General features: G+C 30.6%; 1 protein-coding gene across 5 annotated transcripts in view; it reads right to left on the bottom strand.

Annotated features, from left to right (window-relative positions):
* The window catches only part of larp (La related protein), a 131,158-nt gene that overhangs the window by 74,757 nt on the left and 38,258 nt on the right, over window positions 1-18,143 (bottom strand). For all 5 annotated transcript variants that reach the window (XM_067278101.1, XM_067278102.1, XM_067278104.1 and 2 more), the window contains 4 exons: window positions 12,041-12,108; window positions 5,907-5,966; window positions 5,626-5,824; window positions 2,399-2,569 (listed from right to left, as the gene is read on the bottom strand). In XM_067278101.1, coding sequence (XP_067134202.1) covers window positions 2,399-2,569; window positions 5,626-5,824; window positions 5,907-5,966; window positions 12,041-12,108 — 498 coding nt within the window. The remainder of the gene's footprint in view (window positions 1-2,398; window positions 2,570-5,625; window positions 5,825-5,906; window positions 5,967-12,040; window positions 12,109-18,143) is intronic.

Below are 18,143 nucleotides of genomic sequence, written 5' to 3'. Positions count from 1 at the left end.
ATGAAATGAATAAAGTATATTAGTTAATTATATTAGATGAAAGCAGAATAAAGTTCAGATTTCAAACAAATGTTTGATATAATGTGCGATAATTTCACAACGAATAAACGTACGTGCATAAATGTAATATCAAATTGTACAGAACAATATTCTACGTCATTCTGGCTCAGTGACAATAAGAATAAAGTAACCAGACAATGTTAATTTTGACAAAAAGTAACAAATTTTCAAGTTTGAATGTCAATTATCATATATTATTTTTTTTTTCTCATAAATTTTTCAAACAAACTTTATTGAAAAATGTCGTATTTAAAACTAACTATATTGATAAATATATGTGATTTTTTTCATATGAATCAAATAATAATTTAATTTTTGGTGAATTTTTAAAATAATATTGCCTGATTTACCTATTTTGACCTTGGCCGTTTTACAAAATAAGGGGGCGTGGCAAACGGCAGGGAAAGGGTTAAAGAAATGTTCACATAATATACAATGCTTGTCATCTTAACGCATCTTATCCATTTCCACTTGATTTTCAGTATTCAATACAGCCTTTTAAAGCTTTAAACTTAACAGTGCTAACATTGGTTTATAAACAAACAAAAAATACTTTATTAAGTCTGTTTTTGAATGATAAAATCATGTCTGAAACAGTATAAATTCTGAAACAAAATATCCTGTTAGCTTATAATGGATGGACAGTTACTTCATCTTAAGTCTACGCACATGTAGTTTTGGGGATTTAATCCCATTGATGGCCAGATGTTGACCATTAGCATGCACAACTTGTTTTTAAACGTTGCTATTCTTTGACAACAATCCAAACATTTGTCAATTGAACATTTTAAGATTTTAATCAATTCATTATATTATATACATTACATTATTATTAAATAAAAAGGTTACGTATATAAATTCCCAATATTAATCCCCAATTAAAATAATTAATCTGCTTTTATTCTTTTTATAATTCATAAAATATTCAATTCTATTAATTACATTTGACGTGATCAAAAGAACTTTTATCCTTTAACCTTTCCTGTTGAGTGGAACTTCGATATAGGTAATTAGTAATAACAAAGATGGACATTAAATGGTTAGAAAAGTAGTCTTTCAAAGAAGTCTGAGCAATTAATCAATTTTTATGAGCCAAGAAGATTCCATCTATTTGAAATCCACTGAGATATGAGGTAAGAGAACAATAGAAGAAAACATCCCAAACCTCTTAAAGCGTTATTCTCCCACATGACAATGCAGGACTACATAGGGACAGTAGACTGTGGATTCGCTGCAGGCATTTCAATAGGAAATACATCACCGTCCCTCCTGACAACATGGATTTGGTGTCTTATAACATTTATGTTTTTCCATATTTAAAAGGCTTTCACTTTATTAGTCACTATTGACAAGAAAAAGTTGGCATTGGGTGGCTACAGCAACAGAAGATAGGATACATTTTTAATGTTTTGCGCATTGATGTGGAGGAAGTAGCCTCCAAAGAAAGGTCATCTCTGCTGTGAAATTGTTATTTCCTAATGGTGTTTGAAGGGACAGTGAAAGAGGACACTTACAATTTGTCCAATAAAAATTTCATTTTTAAATTTTTTCATACATATTGAAAAAAAATGCCTGAAGTGTCTGGTATCGTTGATAGACAAACTGTTGCATGCAGATAAGAACTTTTATTGCAAAACTGAAAACATTTAGGATTTTTCCGTATTACTGGTTTCTGATTACTACCTGTAAAACTGATTGAACAAGTCTTTAACAAGTTATCTATTTTGCCAAATTTTCTTATCAGAAATCAATTAACTCCACTTAATATCAATCATATCATATACTGTATTTTACGGACTATAAGACACGCTTTTTTCTTCGAAAAATTGCCTCCAAAATTCAGGTGCGTCTTATAGGTATTTTTTTTAAAAATTGTTTAAAAATTAAGGTGCGTCTTATAGTCTGTAAAATACGGTACATTTTATCACTACTATATAAAATCTTCCTTATTATATTAATTTCACATTACAGTAAAGTGAAAAATTCTAAAATACAATTAAAGTTTAATTTGGCACCATTATTTATTTTCCTATGAAACTGGTACTGAATTTAAGTACTTCAAACAATAAGAATTAATTGTGGTAATGAGATCTACATAAGTTTGAATCTGAAAATCACCAGACTTAGTGACAAAGTAATTTGTAATGCAAAATATACATGTGATACTTAATAGATATGGAAAGAGTCTAATATTTATGGAAAAGATCCATTCACAAATAATCCTTGGCCATCAATGAGAATGGCACTACTTAGTAGTGCAATGTATCGAGTTTTACTGTATTTAATTCTATTATTACAAATCACTTTTCTAAAAATTTTTAATCATAAAACCACTAACCATTACTACCGCTTGCTCCACCTTCTGCTGCTGCCTTTTCCTTTCCCTCTTTCTTTTGTTCTTCTGATTCACGTTTATACCTAGGCGATCTCTCTGCGCCATTTTTAGATTTTCTCCTTTCTGATTTCGATGGTTCTATATCTAAAGGAACCCATTTTTGTTTTGTACCTACTGGAAAAGACGATAACAAAAAAAGATATTAGAAATTAAATTTTTACATGTATATATACAGTATAACAATAACAACAATTAATAAATGTATTCCGATTCATCAGTTTTAAAGACAGAACAATCTATAAATGCAAACAACAAAAATGAGTGTTTTTACTTTTCGCTTACTTCTGTTTTGTGTTTCTTGGACTTTAAAGTTTATTCACTTAGCCCTTTCGAACCTTTTGGTTCATCTTCAGAGCTCTCTGTTCAAGTATTTCGAATTTTTAAAGAGGACAGTACTCTAAATGAACTGAAACGTTTGAAAGCGCTAACGAACAAAGTCTTAGAATCAGAAAAGCCCAATAATGAAGATGAGCATTATATTAAAACAGACAGATTAACACAGATTATTAAATTTCAGATATGATATTCAAATGATATATTATATAAACCTTTTCTTTCCAAGTTGGAAATAAATATATTTTTTAAAGTGCATTTTAATTGTAGTAAATGTGACTGTACACCTAATCTTATAACAACTGTTCCAATCTGAATTCATCACGATACAACTTTACTGCTCAGTTAGTGAATTCCAAAAAAATAGTTACTATTTTGTAAGGAACGTATGTAATTCATTGAGTCAGGTCCACATTAGTAAAAATTAGCATCATGCACTGTATTTGGTAAAAATTTTTGCACGTACAAACAAATTTTTGTAAATGTGGATGTATGTGCCACACAGGAATGCGCACAATAATTTTTCCCATGCAATCCATTCATCGTCAGTTTATGGAACGACATCAAAGGATTTGCACCACAACTGTACTTGAATGCAAATGCTCGTGAAATATTGACACACAATTCTGAAGGAGCCTTTGTTTTTTGTACTATTGTAATCAAAAATATCTCATTATCTTTGTTTAATTCCTTCACTGTAACTTACAAAACTAATAAAAAGTACAGCAGTCTTTTAATACCTGTTAATTAAAAGAACTAAAACAAGAATAATTTTTGTCTCTTGAACACTGTAGTACAAACACCCGAACACCAGGCAATTTTCATCATTAAGTTTATTCGATTTAGTCGATGCGTGTATCAATTATTTACACACATTTCGGGCTATAACACCCCTCTTGAATTGCTGTAAAAATTTATTATTGTCCTGAGGTACCAACTAACTCTAGTCTATGTACAGGGGTGTCCAAAATCTTGTCACAATAGGAGCTAAATATTACTCATCAGAAATATATGAGAGCCACCATAGTCTCTATTAGAACAGTATTATATATATAAAGTTTAAGTTTATAAAAAGAAATTGCCTAAGTAGGCTGTACAGTAAGAATCTAGAAGAGCCACAGGTTAAAGTTTACCTAGGGAACCCCAATGGCCGCGCTTCCGGTAGCCATTTTGTTTGCTGTACTAAGCACGAGTACTACGTTCAAAAAATTATGCAAATTAGTTAGTATGTATAATTTTTTGAAAAAATAATAATTACATTAGTAAAAAATAAATGTTTTAAGATTATTTTGAAAGTTTGGCTAGCTATGAAATATATAACAAACTGTTACTCACGTGTTTGACGCTCTATCATACATTTCCTTTCTGTTTCTTCTCGCTATTCCTTGATTTGCAATCCCTATCGCTGATGTTTCTCTTTTTACTTGATATTTTTACACGTTTTTTAGTTTCGCCACACGAATGTGCCTTACTTTTTTCCCCCTTCTTACACTCGTCGCTTTGTGGAGCAGCTGGAACGGACTCCGGTTCTTTCCATTTCGGCTCGATTCCGGACCCTTGCTCTGCACACACCTCCTACAACCCACCTCGTCCCCTTCAATTTTCTACCTTCCTCGTATTTTCTCTTTGCAATTGCTGTTTCGTCTATTTCCACAACTTTTTTTTTATCCCGCCAATCTTAAAAGTACATAGGTTATTAATGGAAACCATCATAACAAAACGTAAAAAGTTTGCCCAGTCGACTGCTGTTTTTTTTTGGAGATTCCCAAAGCTCCAGCAGTAACAGTTAGCGAACACTCTAAACACAGTAGGTGCCAGATAAGTGACAAAAAATACTCTCCCACGACAAACGACCACATTTCCCTTTAAAGGTTCCTTGGAAAGCTGAATAATTCGTCTTGCAAACATTACATCGCATCGATACAGAGTTTTTTATCTGCTCTATACATTAATTTACGACGTTTACCACATTTGTCGCATACTCTTCTACATGTTGCAAATTCGAAAATATTGCAAATTTCACATCACTAGGCATTTTCTTATCTATTGCCAAATCATCGAAACCAGAGTACATTAATCTAAAGAAACGACTGGAGGTACAATTAATCCAAAAATTTTCAGAATTAATGTATGCAGTTTCCATTTTGTCGCCAAAAAAAAAGAAAAAAACTTCTTACAACAATTACGAATACGATAGAATTATTAAATTTGCTGCACGTTGCATCACGAAAAGTAGACGGAATAGAAACTTACCTATTTACTATTAAAAATAGCAGAAAGTAGCATTTTCTCTTCAAACTTGTTTAACTGGTGAAAAAAACCACTCGCAGCAGTCGAGCCATCACGAAAAACAAAAAATTTGCATACAATAGCGTTATTTAAAAATTGCGCCACCTACACCGAATTTCTAACATCAACTGCCGTCGAGATTACCGGAAGCGCGGCCATTGGGGTTCCCTAGGTAAACTTTAACCGAGCCACACTTGCAGCTTGTGGGCCACAGTTTTGCCACTGTATACCTCAATTCTTTCTATTTATAGGGAAGAGTAATTTGTAATAGTATGAGTCAAATGGATTTAAGAAGGGAAATGATTCTTAACAATCTACCAACAATGATTTAATAATAAGTGAAAATTATCTGAATCCTACACCCTTCACAACAGGACAAGGTTATCATACAACAGCCATTCTGTAAGTGGAATACTTGTGTGCTAAAAATACTAATATTAAAAATAGTTTGATTTATTAGAGAAAACCTGTTATATGTTTGATTATAACCATTCAAAGGCACATTTGAAAAAATAATACATAAATATTTATATTTATATTTTAAATACCTTTTTTCTTGCTATTTTTAGAGGCATTGGCAGTATCATTTACTTGGATGGAAGCTTCACGATTTTCTTTGGCGGAATCATCTTCGTCTTGAGAACTCTGAGACTTTAATGGTGCTTTGGCTTGAGATGGACCAGGAAACTCTTGATTTGATAATTGGTTATTTTGGCTTATTTGACTATTTGATTGCGAATGTCTCCTCTAAAATATAAAATTATTCAACTTTAGACACGTTCAAATAAAAATTTACTATATTAGATAAGAAAAAGTATAAAAATCGTACTTCATTCATATGAACTTCTCCTAATGTTGGCCAATCACTTAAATCTCTATTTTCATTTGTCTGGAAGAAAAAAAGACTATTAAAGAGAAATATACAATTTTATTCAATTATTTACATTTTTAAATTGTAATTTGTTTCTTTAATATTAAACAAATGCAATTTTATCTTCATTGTTTTATTGTTTTTTTTTGCATTACAATTGTTTATGCGTTTTTCTATCCATTATTAAGCACATTTCGAGTAATATTAAAAACAGTTGAAACAATAATAATAAATTCTTTGTTAAATAAAGTGTTACAGTTAATAGAAATTAAATATTTTGTATAAATTCTAGATTCATTATCAAAGATAAACATTCTACTTCATATCTCAAAGAATACAGACGTATAGAAATCGTCTTTCTCATCCAAGGTCGACGAGACGTAAAACTAAGACAACTGTTGATAGATCTTTTATATTCAAATTTTAATCACAATTTAATTTTTATAATGTATATATAACATTTTAAAATTAAGTTATAAGAACTTTTCTAAATAATTAAAATACATTTATATAAATATATCTGTTCTGCATCAGATAATGTAGGTGCTAAATGATCCTAAAGCATCTGAGTTATCCTGAATTAGCACCCAAGAACCTTAACTGCTGCATTTTTAACTGTATCATTCTAAAACATTGAAAAATAAAAAGTCGATTTAATGATGCACCCGTATCGAAAACGTATCGATGCAATATCTTTAATCCTATCACATTATTAATCTTCCTAATGCATCCATTCCGGGAGGAATAGCTTGTGTCTATGAAAATAAAAAAGAAATAGACCTTTATACGTCGACTAATACTTTACCGGATTCAATTTACTTAAGACGACAACTGATTTTTATTTACCATAATAACAACTTATATTTTTACTATGGTCTAGTTCTTACACTTTAATCAATTTTAAAAGAAAAAGCAAGAAAAATTATATGTAAAGATTCACTGACTCTCCAAGTTAACTATTTTCCTGAATCCTTCTACCTATTTGTTTCCTTATAAATGTCATTTTAATAAATTATTGAACTGACTTTCCTCTGTACAAAGTTCCAAAATGCATTGTACCCAATTAAGAATGCCATCGTCTAATATTTGTTTAAATTTCTTACAATATATTCTATATTATTACAATTAACTTTTAATAACAATAATAACTAAATCAGTTGTTACATAATTTATATATTAATCAAAATTTTATGATTAATATAACAGTATGTCATGCCTGATTCCAGGTAATTTATAATATGTAAAATTATTTTCAAGCAAGTAAAAATGAAACGAGGATATTTAACGCAACAGAATTTTTCAAAACATTACTAATTTTATCTCATCTTTTCTTAATCTATAATAAATGATAAAGATCGAATAAATATTTTAATATAATTGTTATATATACAAAAATATGGTTATAATTTAGCTAATAACATTATTTAATGATTAAAAGAATCGATAATTTATTTATTTGTAACGGATGATTATATAATTTCATCTTTAAATTGCAATATTCTTGGTGCCATATTGTAAAAATAGAAATTCGTGCCAATTTCTCACGTAACCAAATGTTTAATTATAAGCATAGACGATATTAGTAATGAATTACAGGAATTTTTGCAATGGAACATTAAACAATTGAACAACAGTTTAAAGTTCAAATTAATACATATACATTAAAATTAAAACACTATTTAAAATTAACATTTATAGACTCAAAACATACCTTACATGCTTTTCCAGCACTAGTTTAATCAAAAATGTTTTTGACCCTGTTCAGAGATCTGATACAGGTTATAAATGTATTAAAATACAAATTAAATTAAAGAAAAGAACTAAATTCCTTTCTTTAATTTGTATTTTAATTCTGAACAAGGTTGAAAACAGGTTTTTTAAAAACATTTTTATATATAACAAAACATTTTGGCTATCTGAAATAGTAGTATATATTTCTATATTTATATAACTTCATATTAATTCAATTTAAAAATGATAAACAATGTAGCTTATTGAAGAATCTGAACCCATGTCTTTGCTAAAGTGTGGCTGTGATTTGATAGTTCTGAATATGCTCTAAGTTGCCCAATAAAGTTTCCTTACTACTCCTGGTACCTGGTATGAACAATAAGATTCAATGCAATCTATGTTAAAAGAAGTCTAAATTTAAGTTGATAGCGAGGTTGAGGCCAAAGTTTTCAACGCGAAAACGTGTATGTCAGACGTTCAGCGCTGCTTTCCCGCAAGCCTAGAAGTTTGGCAATGGCCTTTGGAAAGTCAGTGGAATCGTGCTCGACATTCCAAAGGCCATTGCCAGACTTCTAGGCTTACGGAAAAGCGGCGTCGAACGTCCGATGTACACGTTTTCGTGTTAAAAACTTCGGCCTCAACCTCGCTAATAAGTCATATTCTCATATATTTGAAATTCTGTTCGCATTTATATACAGAATTTTAAATTTACTACAATATGCCATCAGCCATCTGTGGCCTAATTGCACCATGGCCAGAAATTAAAGTTTTGATAAGTCTTTCCATCTTTTGAGAAAGATTTTTCTTCATTTCATCCAAATTATAGAAAAAAAAAATTGGCATTTCTTCAAGATGGTTCCCTCCATACCTATGTAGGATGCAGAATAATCTGTGCAAAATTTGGAAGTGGAAATTCTCCAGTAACCCTGCTATTTACATATTCATTGCATATTGCAAAAAAATTCTACTAGTATTATTACATTCTGTTGTTAAATTATTTTTATCATAATGTCAGATTCTTACATAACGTTTCAAAAATAAAATCTCATAATTCTCATATTAACAAAGATTGAAAAGGTATAAGATATACATTTACAATTTAAAAAAAGTTTACTTCTATAGCAACATCTGCTTCTTACTCTATATAAAACTTATTTATGAAAATTTACACGTATTTTCATTCTATGAATTAATTCAAGCCATTAGTAACATATCCCATTAGAAAATACAACATCTGGTATTCACACCCAATACGTTGGAGTAACAACCAGAATGTTGGCTTGTCGCATTTCTGAACAGCAGCATTCTATCAGGGCAGGCAAGTGTGATACCGAGCTAGCAAGTGTGATTCCAAGCTGGCAAGAATGGTGTTGCAGCACCAACACACCCCGCCGTAGGGCCAGGTGATGATGCTCAGGCATTGTGATAACAGGAGCATCGTGTATATTTGGGAGGCCCTCCTTACTGATGCACTAAATCCGTGCAACACTCTCACACTTGATTTGCCTGCTATGTGGGTCAACTTATATAACAGATTAAGGTGCTCTATTTTAAGGAAATATTTAACATATTTCTCAATCGCGATCGTTAAGAAAACATCATACAGAAAAAGGATTGAATGTCACCCTTTTCATCAACAACTGTTAAAAAATTATAAAAATCTATTGTTAAAGAGGAGAAGTCAACCTTCGAACAAGTAAACAGGATGAATCTAACAAGTCTCAAACCAAATATTATACTATCTGCTCCATAAAAACGACAGCTCAGCATCATTAACAGCTCACTACTTCACACCTGCAACTTCATCTCCAAACAGCTGATCACCTGATCATTTTCCCAGGCCTAAGGAGGATAAAAGGAGCTCGAACTCAAGACTTGGAGCAGACACCAGCGGACTCCAACCCAGGCTCCAGTCTTGCCATATTCCAGAGCAGACTCTCTCCAAGGATCCAGTCCAGCCATTTTCTTAGAAGAGGATGGCTATTATCCAGACAGAAAACCTTACACCTCGCCAGCAATAGAGGACAACTCTCTCGCAGAGGTATTTGATAGTTTGTCAGAATACTTGTAAACTCTCTCTCTCCATTTGAAGCAAATGGAACGGGAATGATTTTCCTAGAACCTTGCAAGCGCGGTGCTTACGCTTAGTATATAGATATATGTGTCACAGTAGTTTTATCTTGTAATCTAGGTTTGTATTGTATATATTAAATATGTTAGCTTGTTTAAACCTGGTGTCGACTCCATTTTTTGGCTTTTAGACCCCTACTGACTTACCCATTGCGCTTCCCATTTGACAGTTGAATCAGCTCTCCTACTCAACATTTGTTTACAATTCACAAGTTAGGACGCAACCTTTTAACTATCCTAACTGGTGTCAGGTCCTGACGTCAAAAGGATCTTGCAATCCTGACGACAATTTATTAAATAGCCACCCAGTGACAAAGTGAGCAGATTTTATCAACTCGTTGCCGACTAAGCGGTCAATAGGAAACCCGCCTTCGCCCCCAGCTTCTTACACCACAACTGTATAGTCTATTTTGATCAAATTAAGTTTTCTAATGATGTTTTATCATGAAATAAAAGACTTAAAAAACATAGTCTGCTCTGGTTGCAATACACACAACAAATCGTGTCTTTCTATATATAAATTCAGAATGCTACTCACCATTACTTCTTTACTACATAGTATCCTCAATGAGTGACCTTAAAGTTTTTCTTTATCTAGGCCTTTTTCATTAAAGGCATGTAAAGATATAATGTACTTTTGCTAGTTCTTTTAATCCTTTTTTATTGTACTGTGTGCATCTTTTAATGTGTATTGTATTATTTTTTATATATAATTACTTTTAATGTTTTATTATTGTAATCATATTTTAAAAATATTTCTTAATCAAATAATTTTATATTTATATAGCTACTGTTTTTTCACATATTAACTTATATGTTCATTTTGTTGTTTACTTTTACTTAAGGGTCTGTATCAAGGCTGTTCTTTCTTGACCTCTGGACATAATTAAATCTCATGCAATCTTACATTCACAGATCATCAACCAACCATAACCAACCATATACAATTATATATCATGGATGACAAATACATTTCAAAACCTCTTTAAATTTTCTGAGAGTATTATTACTTTTGTTTGGGACCAAGCTCAGACAAAGTAAATACTTATTTCACTTAGTATTCTGCGAATGATTATACATGTGTACTTACATATACTGTATACAGATATAAACAGGTGTAAGGAGTCAAAGTTTAATCGTTATTTTGTTTTGGGCATTATTTTTAGTTATAGTTATTTTCTTTTTGGGTCTTTTTTTTCACAGAAACTCCTAAGAAACCCTCAATGTGCTAAATTCAAAAATAAAAATCTAAATATACTATTTACATGTTCACACTTCCCGTGAAGTGTGGACATGTAAATAGGGCAATGTGAAGTTACACCAATAGAAGAATAAAAGACAACACTAAATCCATCCATTCAACGGTGTGGTGTAGATCCCGACAGTAATCTTCATTGAATGAAATTGTCTGGCATCCTTTGATAAGCGATCAGCTTGTAAGAAGTGTATTCTTTGTTTAATTATTTCTGTGGAGATTTGATTGATTTATATGAAAAAGGATTTCTTTCTTTGGTTAATTGTTTATTTTGTAAATAACTGATCTTGACTTTTGGTTTTTTTGAATATTTGAAATCTATACTCTTTACTAATTCTTGTTATAATCATTGTTGTTTATATATAAATAATACTGTTCAACCTAATAAATATTAGCGAGGTTGAGGCCGAAGTTTTAAACTCAAAAATGTGTACATCGGACATTCGGTGCCACTTTCCTGTAAGCCTAGAAGTTTGACAATGGAATTTGGAAAGTCAGTGGAATCATGCTCAACGTTCTAAACGCCATTGTCAAACTTCTAGGCTTACAGAAAAGCGGAACTGAACATCCGATGTACACGTTTTCACGTTGAAAACTTCGGCCTCAACCTCGCTATTATTGTGGATTTTTACTTATAGGCCTATAAGTATTATTTTGGATCATTATATTTTGCTTCCCATTAAGTCCAAGCCTGGTACTTCATTTTGAACCCTAAAATGTGTAACCCCATCTTTTGTTTTGCACAGTATCAGCCCAATATTTAGAAAAGAAAAACCAAATCATCAAAAGAGTCTAACTAGATACTCCAATTAAGCTTAATTATATCTTAAGACATATAGATCTTACCTAAACATAATTTTAAGTCTAGTTTAACGTTGGTTTTTACAAGTACTACTGAAGGACAAATTTATCAAAAATTCCTTGAGCAATATAATTTAAGTAAGTTAATTCTAGAATAGTTTTAAGATATACTTACTCTAGGAGGAAGTCGTCTTTTCTCTTTTGGTGGAATAGAATTCATTATTTGCGATCCTGTCGCTATTTCTAAATATAAAAAAAATACACACATATAATTTCAAAACAAAGACAATATGAACCTGATAATTAATAAATTACTTATAAAGTTTCAGAGAACAGAAAACAGCACAAAAAATCTGGATATCTAAAAAATTTGCTTTATTCATTCAATTAAGTTTCACTCTTTATCTACTACAGGTACTCCTCACTTTACGACTGAGTTCCATTCCAACAACTATATCGTTAAGCGAACTGGTCAATAAGCGAGGAGTTTGTGCCAGGAATATAGGATCATTGTAAAATTATCCAAATTATGCAACAAACTTCAAATTTATTCATAAAAAGACTATTATAGTACGCTTAGTGCACATGTCACCATTTGCCACTGACCAACACTCAAGCTGAGAAAGGGGATTCCTCGAATTGCAAGTCAAAATTCAATTGGTCGTAAGTGCAAGTGGTCGTTAAGCAGATAGGTCGTAAAGTGAGGAGTACCTGTATTTATACCTTTTTATCATCATCTGACTTAAATTATCATTACAAATATTATATACATGTAGATCTAAAAACAATATTTTAGTGTCATCTTCATGTTCTATGGTGAATGAAGTAGAAAGGTAAACTAAAGACAGTATTTCTATAAATATTAGCTGTTCCTCCTCTGAGCCCTTCTAAGTAATTAAGACATCATCTACAATCATAGGTAAAGACAAGGTTATTGCAAGTGGCGATTTAAAAATATAATTTGTTTCCATTTTGTATACAATCCAAGCTTCCAGGGGTAGAATGGAAACTCCTAGCCAAATCAGATACAGCTACAAATACAATTTAATTTTTCATTAAAATCAGTATAAAATTAGCATATTTTAAAACTCTGATATATGTTGGAACACTTTTATTAATGTTTAAATGCATATTAAATACATATTTCTACTACAGTAGACCACCCTATAACACAGGTTCATATAACACGGATTCATATAACATGGCAAAAAGATTGCGATTGTATTTGTATAACATGCTAAAAGAGACTCGTATAACACGGTTAAACATCATCGCCGACTTGTGTCACGACAGGATTGGTTGAATCTGGACCAATAGTGGATATTGCACAAACCGTTGAGCTTACACGAGCACTGGACCTACTAAAAAACATTTATTATTTAACGACCATAAAAATTATATTTTTATTAATGATGTCTCCAAAGTTAACTTATTTTTCTGCGAAAAATTCGCTGATCAGGAAACATGCATCTGCTGTTTGACGAGCCGCTCCGCAACGAAAACAAGCTTAAGCAATGGCATCATCAAACGGTGCACACTCGGTAAGTAATCCTACAATTTTTTTGTTTATAGCATAGTTTATATGGATTATTCCCAAAAAATTATACGTGATTTGAAAATGTTGAATAAAATTAGTCTAGAATCGATTAATTTTATGGAAGAAACCATAAAATTAATCGATTCTAGACTAATTTGATTCAACATTTTCAAATCACTTTTTCAAAGGTTTTCTTACCTTTCAAACAGCCATAGCCCCTAAACTGCACAAGTGATTGGCCCATGTTTTTAAGTGACTCGTACAACACAGATTTATATAACACTGAACGTATCTACCGTGTTATGGGGGGTCCTACTGTATATGTGTTTTACTTTCAACTGAAGATTGAAAAATTCCAAACTAGTTGATATTGTTTTTCCTTGACTGACCAAAATTCCATTCTGTACTTTTTCAATCACCAAATGATTTTTAAATAATATAAAATATAAAATGTACATAATTCAATAGCAAGAGTAAGTGTAAATAAACAAGTCTAAGAATAATATAGAAAGCATTTAAGATCAATGATGATAAACAGTTTGAAAGAAAACACAACTTGTTTTCTAAGTTGTCTGTCTAACAATACAAGATGACTTATTTCTTGTGTTACAGAAAATTACATTTGAAATATTATCCTATTTGGAATATTCAATAGAACAACATCCAACAAATGTCACTCTGAATTTTTAGTGTCTAAAATCATTAAATGTTGGCCATTACATAAAAAGTAAGTAATGATGATACATCTTGCCAAATGATGTCAAGCAGAAATATACGAACGACTTCGTTCGATGTTAACTGCAAAATTTCTCTAAAAGAATACAAACATTGTTAAAGAAAGCATAATAAATATAACAGAACTATACCGAAGACTAACATCATTTCTTTTATCTTAATTCTCACTTAACACTTAAACCTTTCATTTTGATCAACCACTTTCATGATGGTTCTACTTTGCTAGATTTATATTTCAAAAAGTTAATAAATAGCACTTCTTTTTTATTGGCAGCTTTCATTCCCGTAAAAAATATATAATTTATACAATATTTTTTCATTTAAAAAATATTTTACTTCAAAGTCACTGCTTATATTTAAATTTTACTTCACCCACGCATCAAACAACCACCTGCTTGTTCATACAACAGATTTCAAGTTACAAAAGCTATTTATAGGCAAATGATGAGTGTTGTACAATGTATTTTAAAATAAAAACTCTCTTAGAATAGTACAGAAATTATATGTTGAAAATTACCTCATGATAAATACTTAAAATATAAATGAAAATGATATTTAAAAAAGGTTAATGTAACCCTTGGTGCCAAGATGGTGGCTCGTCTCCGATTCCAGCAAAGAAACAGTGGGACGCACGTTCTAACCTAACCTATTCTAATACATTACCATAATTATTAGCAACCAAATTATTAGAATAGGTTAGGTTAGGTTAGAACGTGTGTCCCACTGTTTCCTTGCTGGAATCAGAGACGAGCCACCATCTTGGCACCAAGGGTTACATTAACCAAAAAAATTAGTATTTTCCAGGAGTATGCTTAAAACAGTGGTAAAAATGTTTACAGATGCTGCTGCTTCTCCATCTCCATTATACAAAAGAATAAAAAGAAATCTTCTAGCATTTAAAATCAGAGTATCTTAAAACTTTAAATCGAAATACTTCAGAAATTTTGACTATTAAAAAGATTTTTTAAAATAATTTTTACACATAAAGGCAGAGAAGCAGTCGCTACAGAAAATTAATTCCACAGCTATTTCAAATACGCTTCCACTAGTATATGCAAAGGATACAAGGACTCCAATTTTATGGCTTTGCTATTTTTATACGTTACATATTTAAAACATTTATCCCGGAATTACATATTTTTTACGTAACTATTTGTTTCTATCTTTAAATGCAACAGTAGTTAAATTATTTAAAACAAAAAAAATCCGCAATACACTTTTTTTTAAGTAAGTAAACAAATGTCTTGGCTATGACATTGGCCTTCTTTGGCGTAACCTTAAGGAAGTTTACAACTGCCAGAATGTCATTTACACATTGTAATGGGCAAAACTATTTGAAATAATAATAATATATATTTCTCCATTTATTGAATAACAGAATAAGTAACCAACTTTGATAGAAGATTTATTAGCAATTCATTTAATAGTAAGGAAAGGATAGAAACAAATTTCACCAGTGTCTTCAGTAATAAATATTTCTACAACGCATCTTTCCTTTGGATAATGTTTTTGTAAAATATATTAATAATATAATTATTACACAAAGTCATTTTAAACATTTATTGCAAACTAACACAGAACGATAATCAGAGACATTATGCTATGTTAACCGACTATAAACTTAATTAATCATTTGAACAATACAGCATTATTAGTAGGCACGTCGTCGTCTATTAATTACTACAATGAATTTATAACCAATTAACGAATCAATAAGATTCGGCAGATAATAATTTAGCTAATACGATCCGAGTTAACAATGCTAACATATTTCATAATAATTAAATAAATTTTAACATCTTATAATATTCATATAGCCCTAACCAAAATTTTACTGTTTCTGAGTATGTATGTAAAAAACTACTGTAGGGAAAAAAACAGAAAATATTGTTTTCAAAATAATTTGGTACACAGATGAGATGTCAAGTAAACATGGATCGAGTCCAGAATAATCAAATACTTGGCAAAGATACCTCCGAAGTTGGCCAGATCAATAAATTCAGTGTTTTAAATACTTCAATTACCATCTTACCTTCGTATTCTATTTACATCTTATAAGCGTTACAAAGTGTAATACCTAGCTCTGTAAATTATTTTATGTTCGGCTAACATGCACACAAGTGCAACTAAATATGATTTTATAGAAATGAAAACATATTTCGAACGATAAATGATGATTTAATTTGAAAAATATACTTTGAAATTTGTATTTTTGAGAATAATTTCCAATAACTTAAAATGAGATGAGAAGTAAAAGTAGATTTAGTTCAAAACCCTTTCACCTAAATTTAGAACAATAAATATTTTACTTCTAAATTTTGTTTAACAAATATAGTCGGAGGTACGATACAAAACTGAACAGCATTACTTGCCGGGTCTTAAAATTCCGGTTATCGGATATTGCTATAATAGTGTTTTATAATCGAATTTTTATTATAATTAGTGATAAAAAAGTTTATCTCGAGTAAAATCTCTCGTTTGTTATCTTTTAAACTTTATGTAGAACAAAACTCTACCAATACATTGTATTTTTAGACATTCTCATTAAAATGATAACAAAAGAAAAACACTGTTTTTCGAGCATTAACATACATTTACTAAACAAAGACAGCTCTATTCAATCAACTGCTACTTTACACATAATCAGTTTACGAAAAACTAGAAAATCTGTAAATTGTATGAATAATCATTTAAAATATATATATATATATAACTATATAAACAGACTTATTTTAAATGTTATATCAAATATATTATGAGCAAATTCAAAACTAGGCATATCATCACTCGAGAATAGCTACAACGTTAGTCATTTCTGGACGATAAGATGACTACATGTAAGATCATAGACGAGATGTTTCATTTGTGCAAATATTACAAAATAACGGCAAAACTATTGATATTTCTGTCGCTAAATATATTGTAAACTTGTATATTCGTAAAAAAGTTAACATAAATAAAATTATTAAGGGTGCGGAAGTTTCGTCGTAAAATTTTAATTTTGCACATCTCTAATATACAGTAGAGTGCCGATAAGTGGAACGTCGGTAAGTGGAATGGCCGGAAACTGGAACAATTTTCAGTCGGACTGTGTCGTGCTGAATCGAATGTTTTTGATACTAAATTTACTTCTAAAGTATAATTTTCATGTTTTTTATATTCTTTAATATATTTATTTTGTTTGTACAAAATGCAGAAATAATTTTTAACGATACGATAGCCTCGATGATTATTATAAAAATTTTCGTTAGGCTTAAAATCGACGAAAATTCAACAGGAAGCGATACGCAACGGAGAAAAATTTGAACATCGGACAGGTTAATGTATTTTTTCGTACAAAGTCGGAAACTGGAACAAATCATTAACTGGAAGGACCCCAGTCCCCAATTGGTTCCACTTATCGACGCTCTACTGTACTATAAATAAACATAATCAAGACATTCTCTACTTGAAACAATGCAACCTGATATATATCTTCAATTGTTATGCAGATCTAGAGAGAATTTTGTATAGGAGAGTGTATTCTTAAAAAATATTACAAGTGAATAAATAATTTCTATAAATAAAAAAGTCAGTTTTAAATAAATCAATTGTTACATTTGTATAAAAGGAGAAAAGAGAGAGGGCTTTTGAAGTTTAATAGTTACAATTTATATTAATAAACTGTACCTGTACAAATAATCTTGTATAACTTTGTATCTGTACATTAATCCTCATAAAATTGGATTCTCTCTACACATACAACACCTACTCAAGAATATGGCAAACTTGGACATTAAAACTTGTCAAGTACAACTACTCTATTTAGGTATACTTTATCTTAATATAGTAGTATGTCCAATAATAATACACTCTTTTTATGTGCGATTTTTATTTGTGCGATTTTTTTAATGCGAATTTTTAATTTGTGCGGTATAGTTGGCGACTAGTCTCGTGCGATTCGTCATGTCTCACGTTGACTTATTATAGCTAAATAAACTTATTGTAGCATAAATGCACTTATTAT

The sequence above is a fragment of the Centruroides vittatus genome, unplaced genomic scaffold, assembly GCF_030686945.1.
Source record: "Centruroides vittatus isolate TY-2023 unplaced genomic scaffold, ASM3068694v2 contig_790, whole genome shotgun sequence".
Taxonomy (NCBI): domain Eukaryota; kingdom Metazoa; phylum Arthropoda; class Arachnida; order Scorpiones; family Buthidae; genus Centruroides; species Centruroides vittatus.
This window is presented reverse-complemented; position numbering and strand designations above follow the sequence as displayed.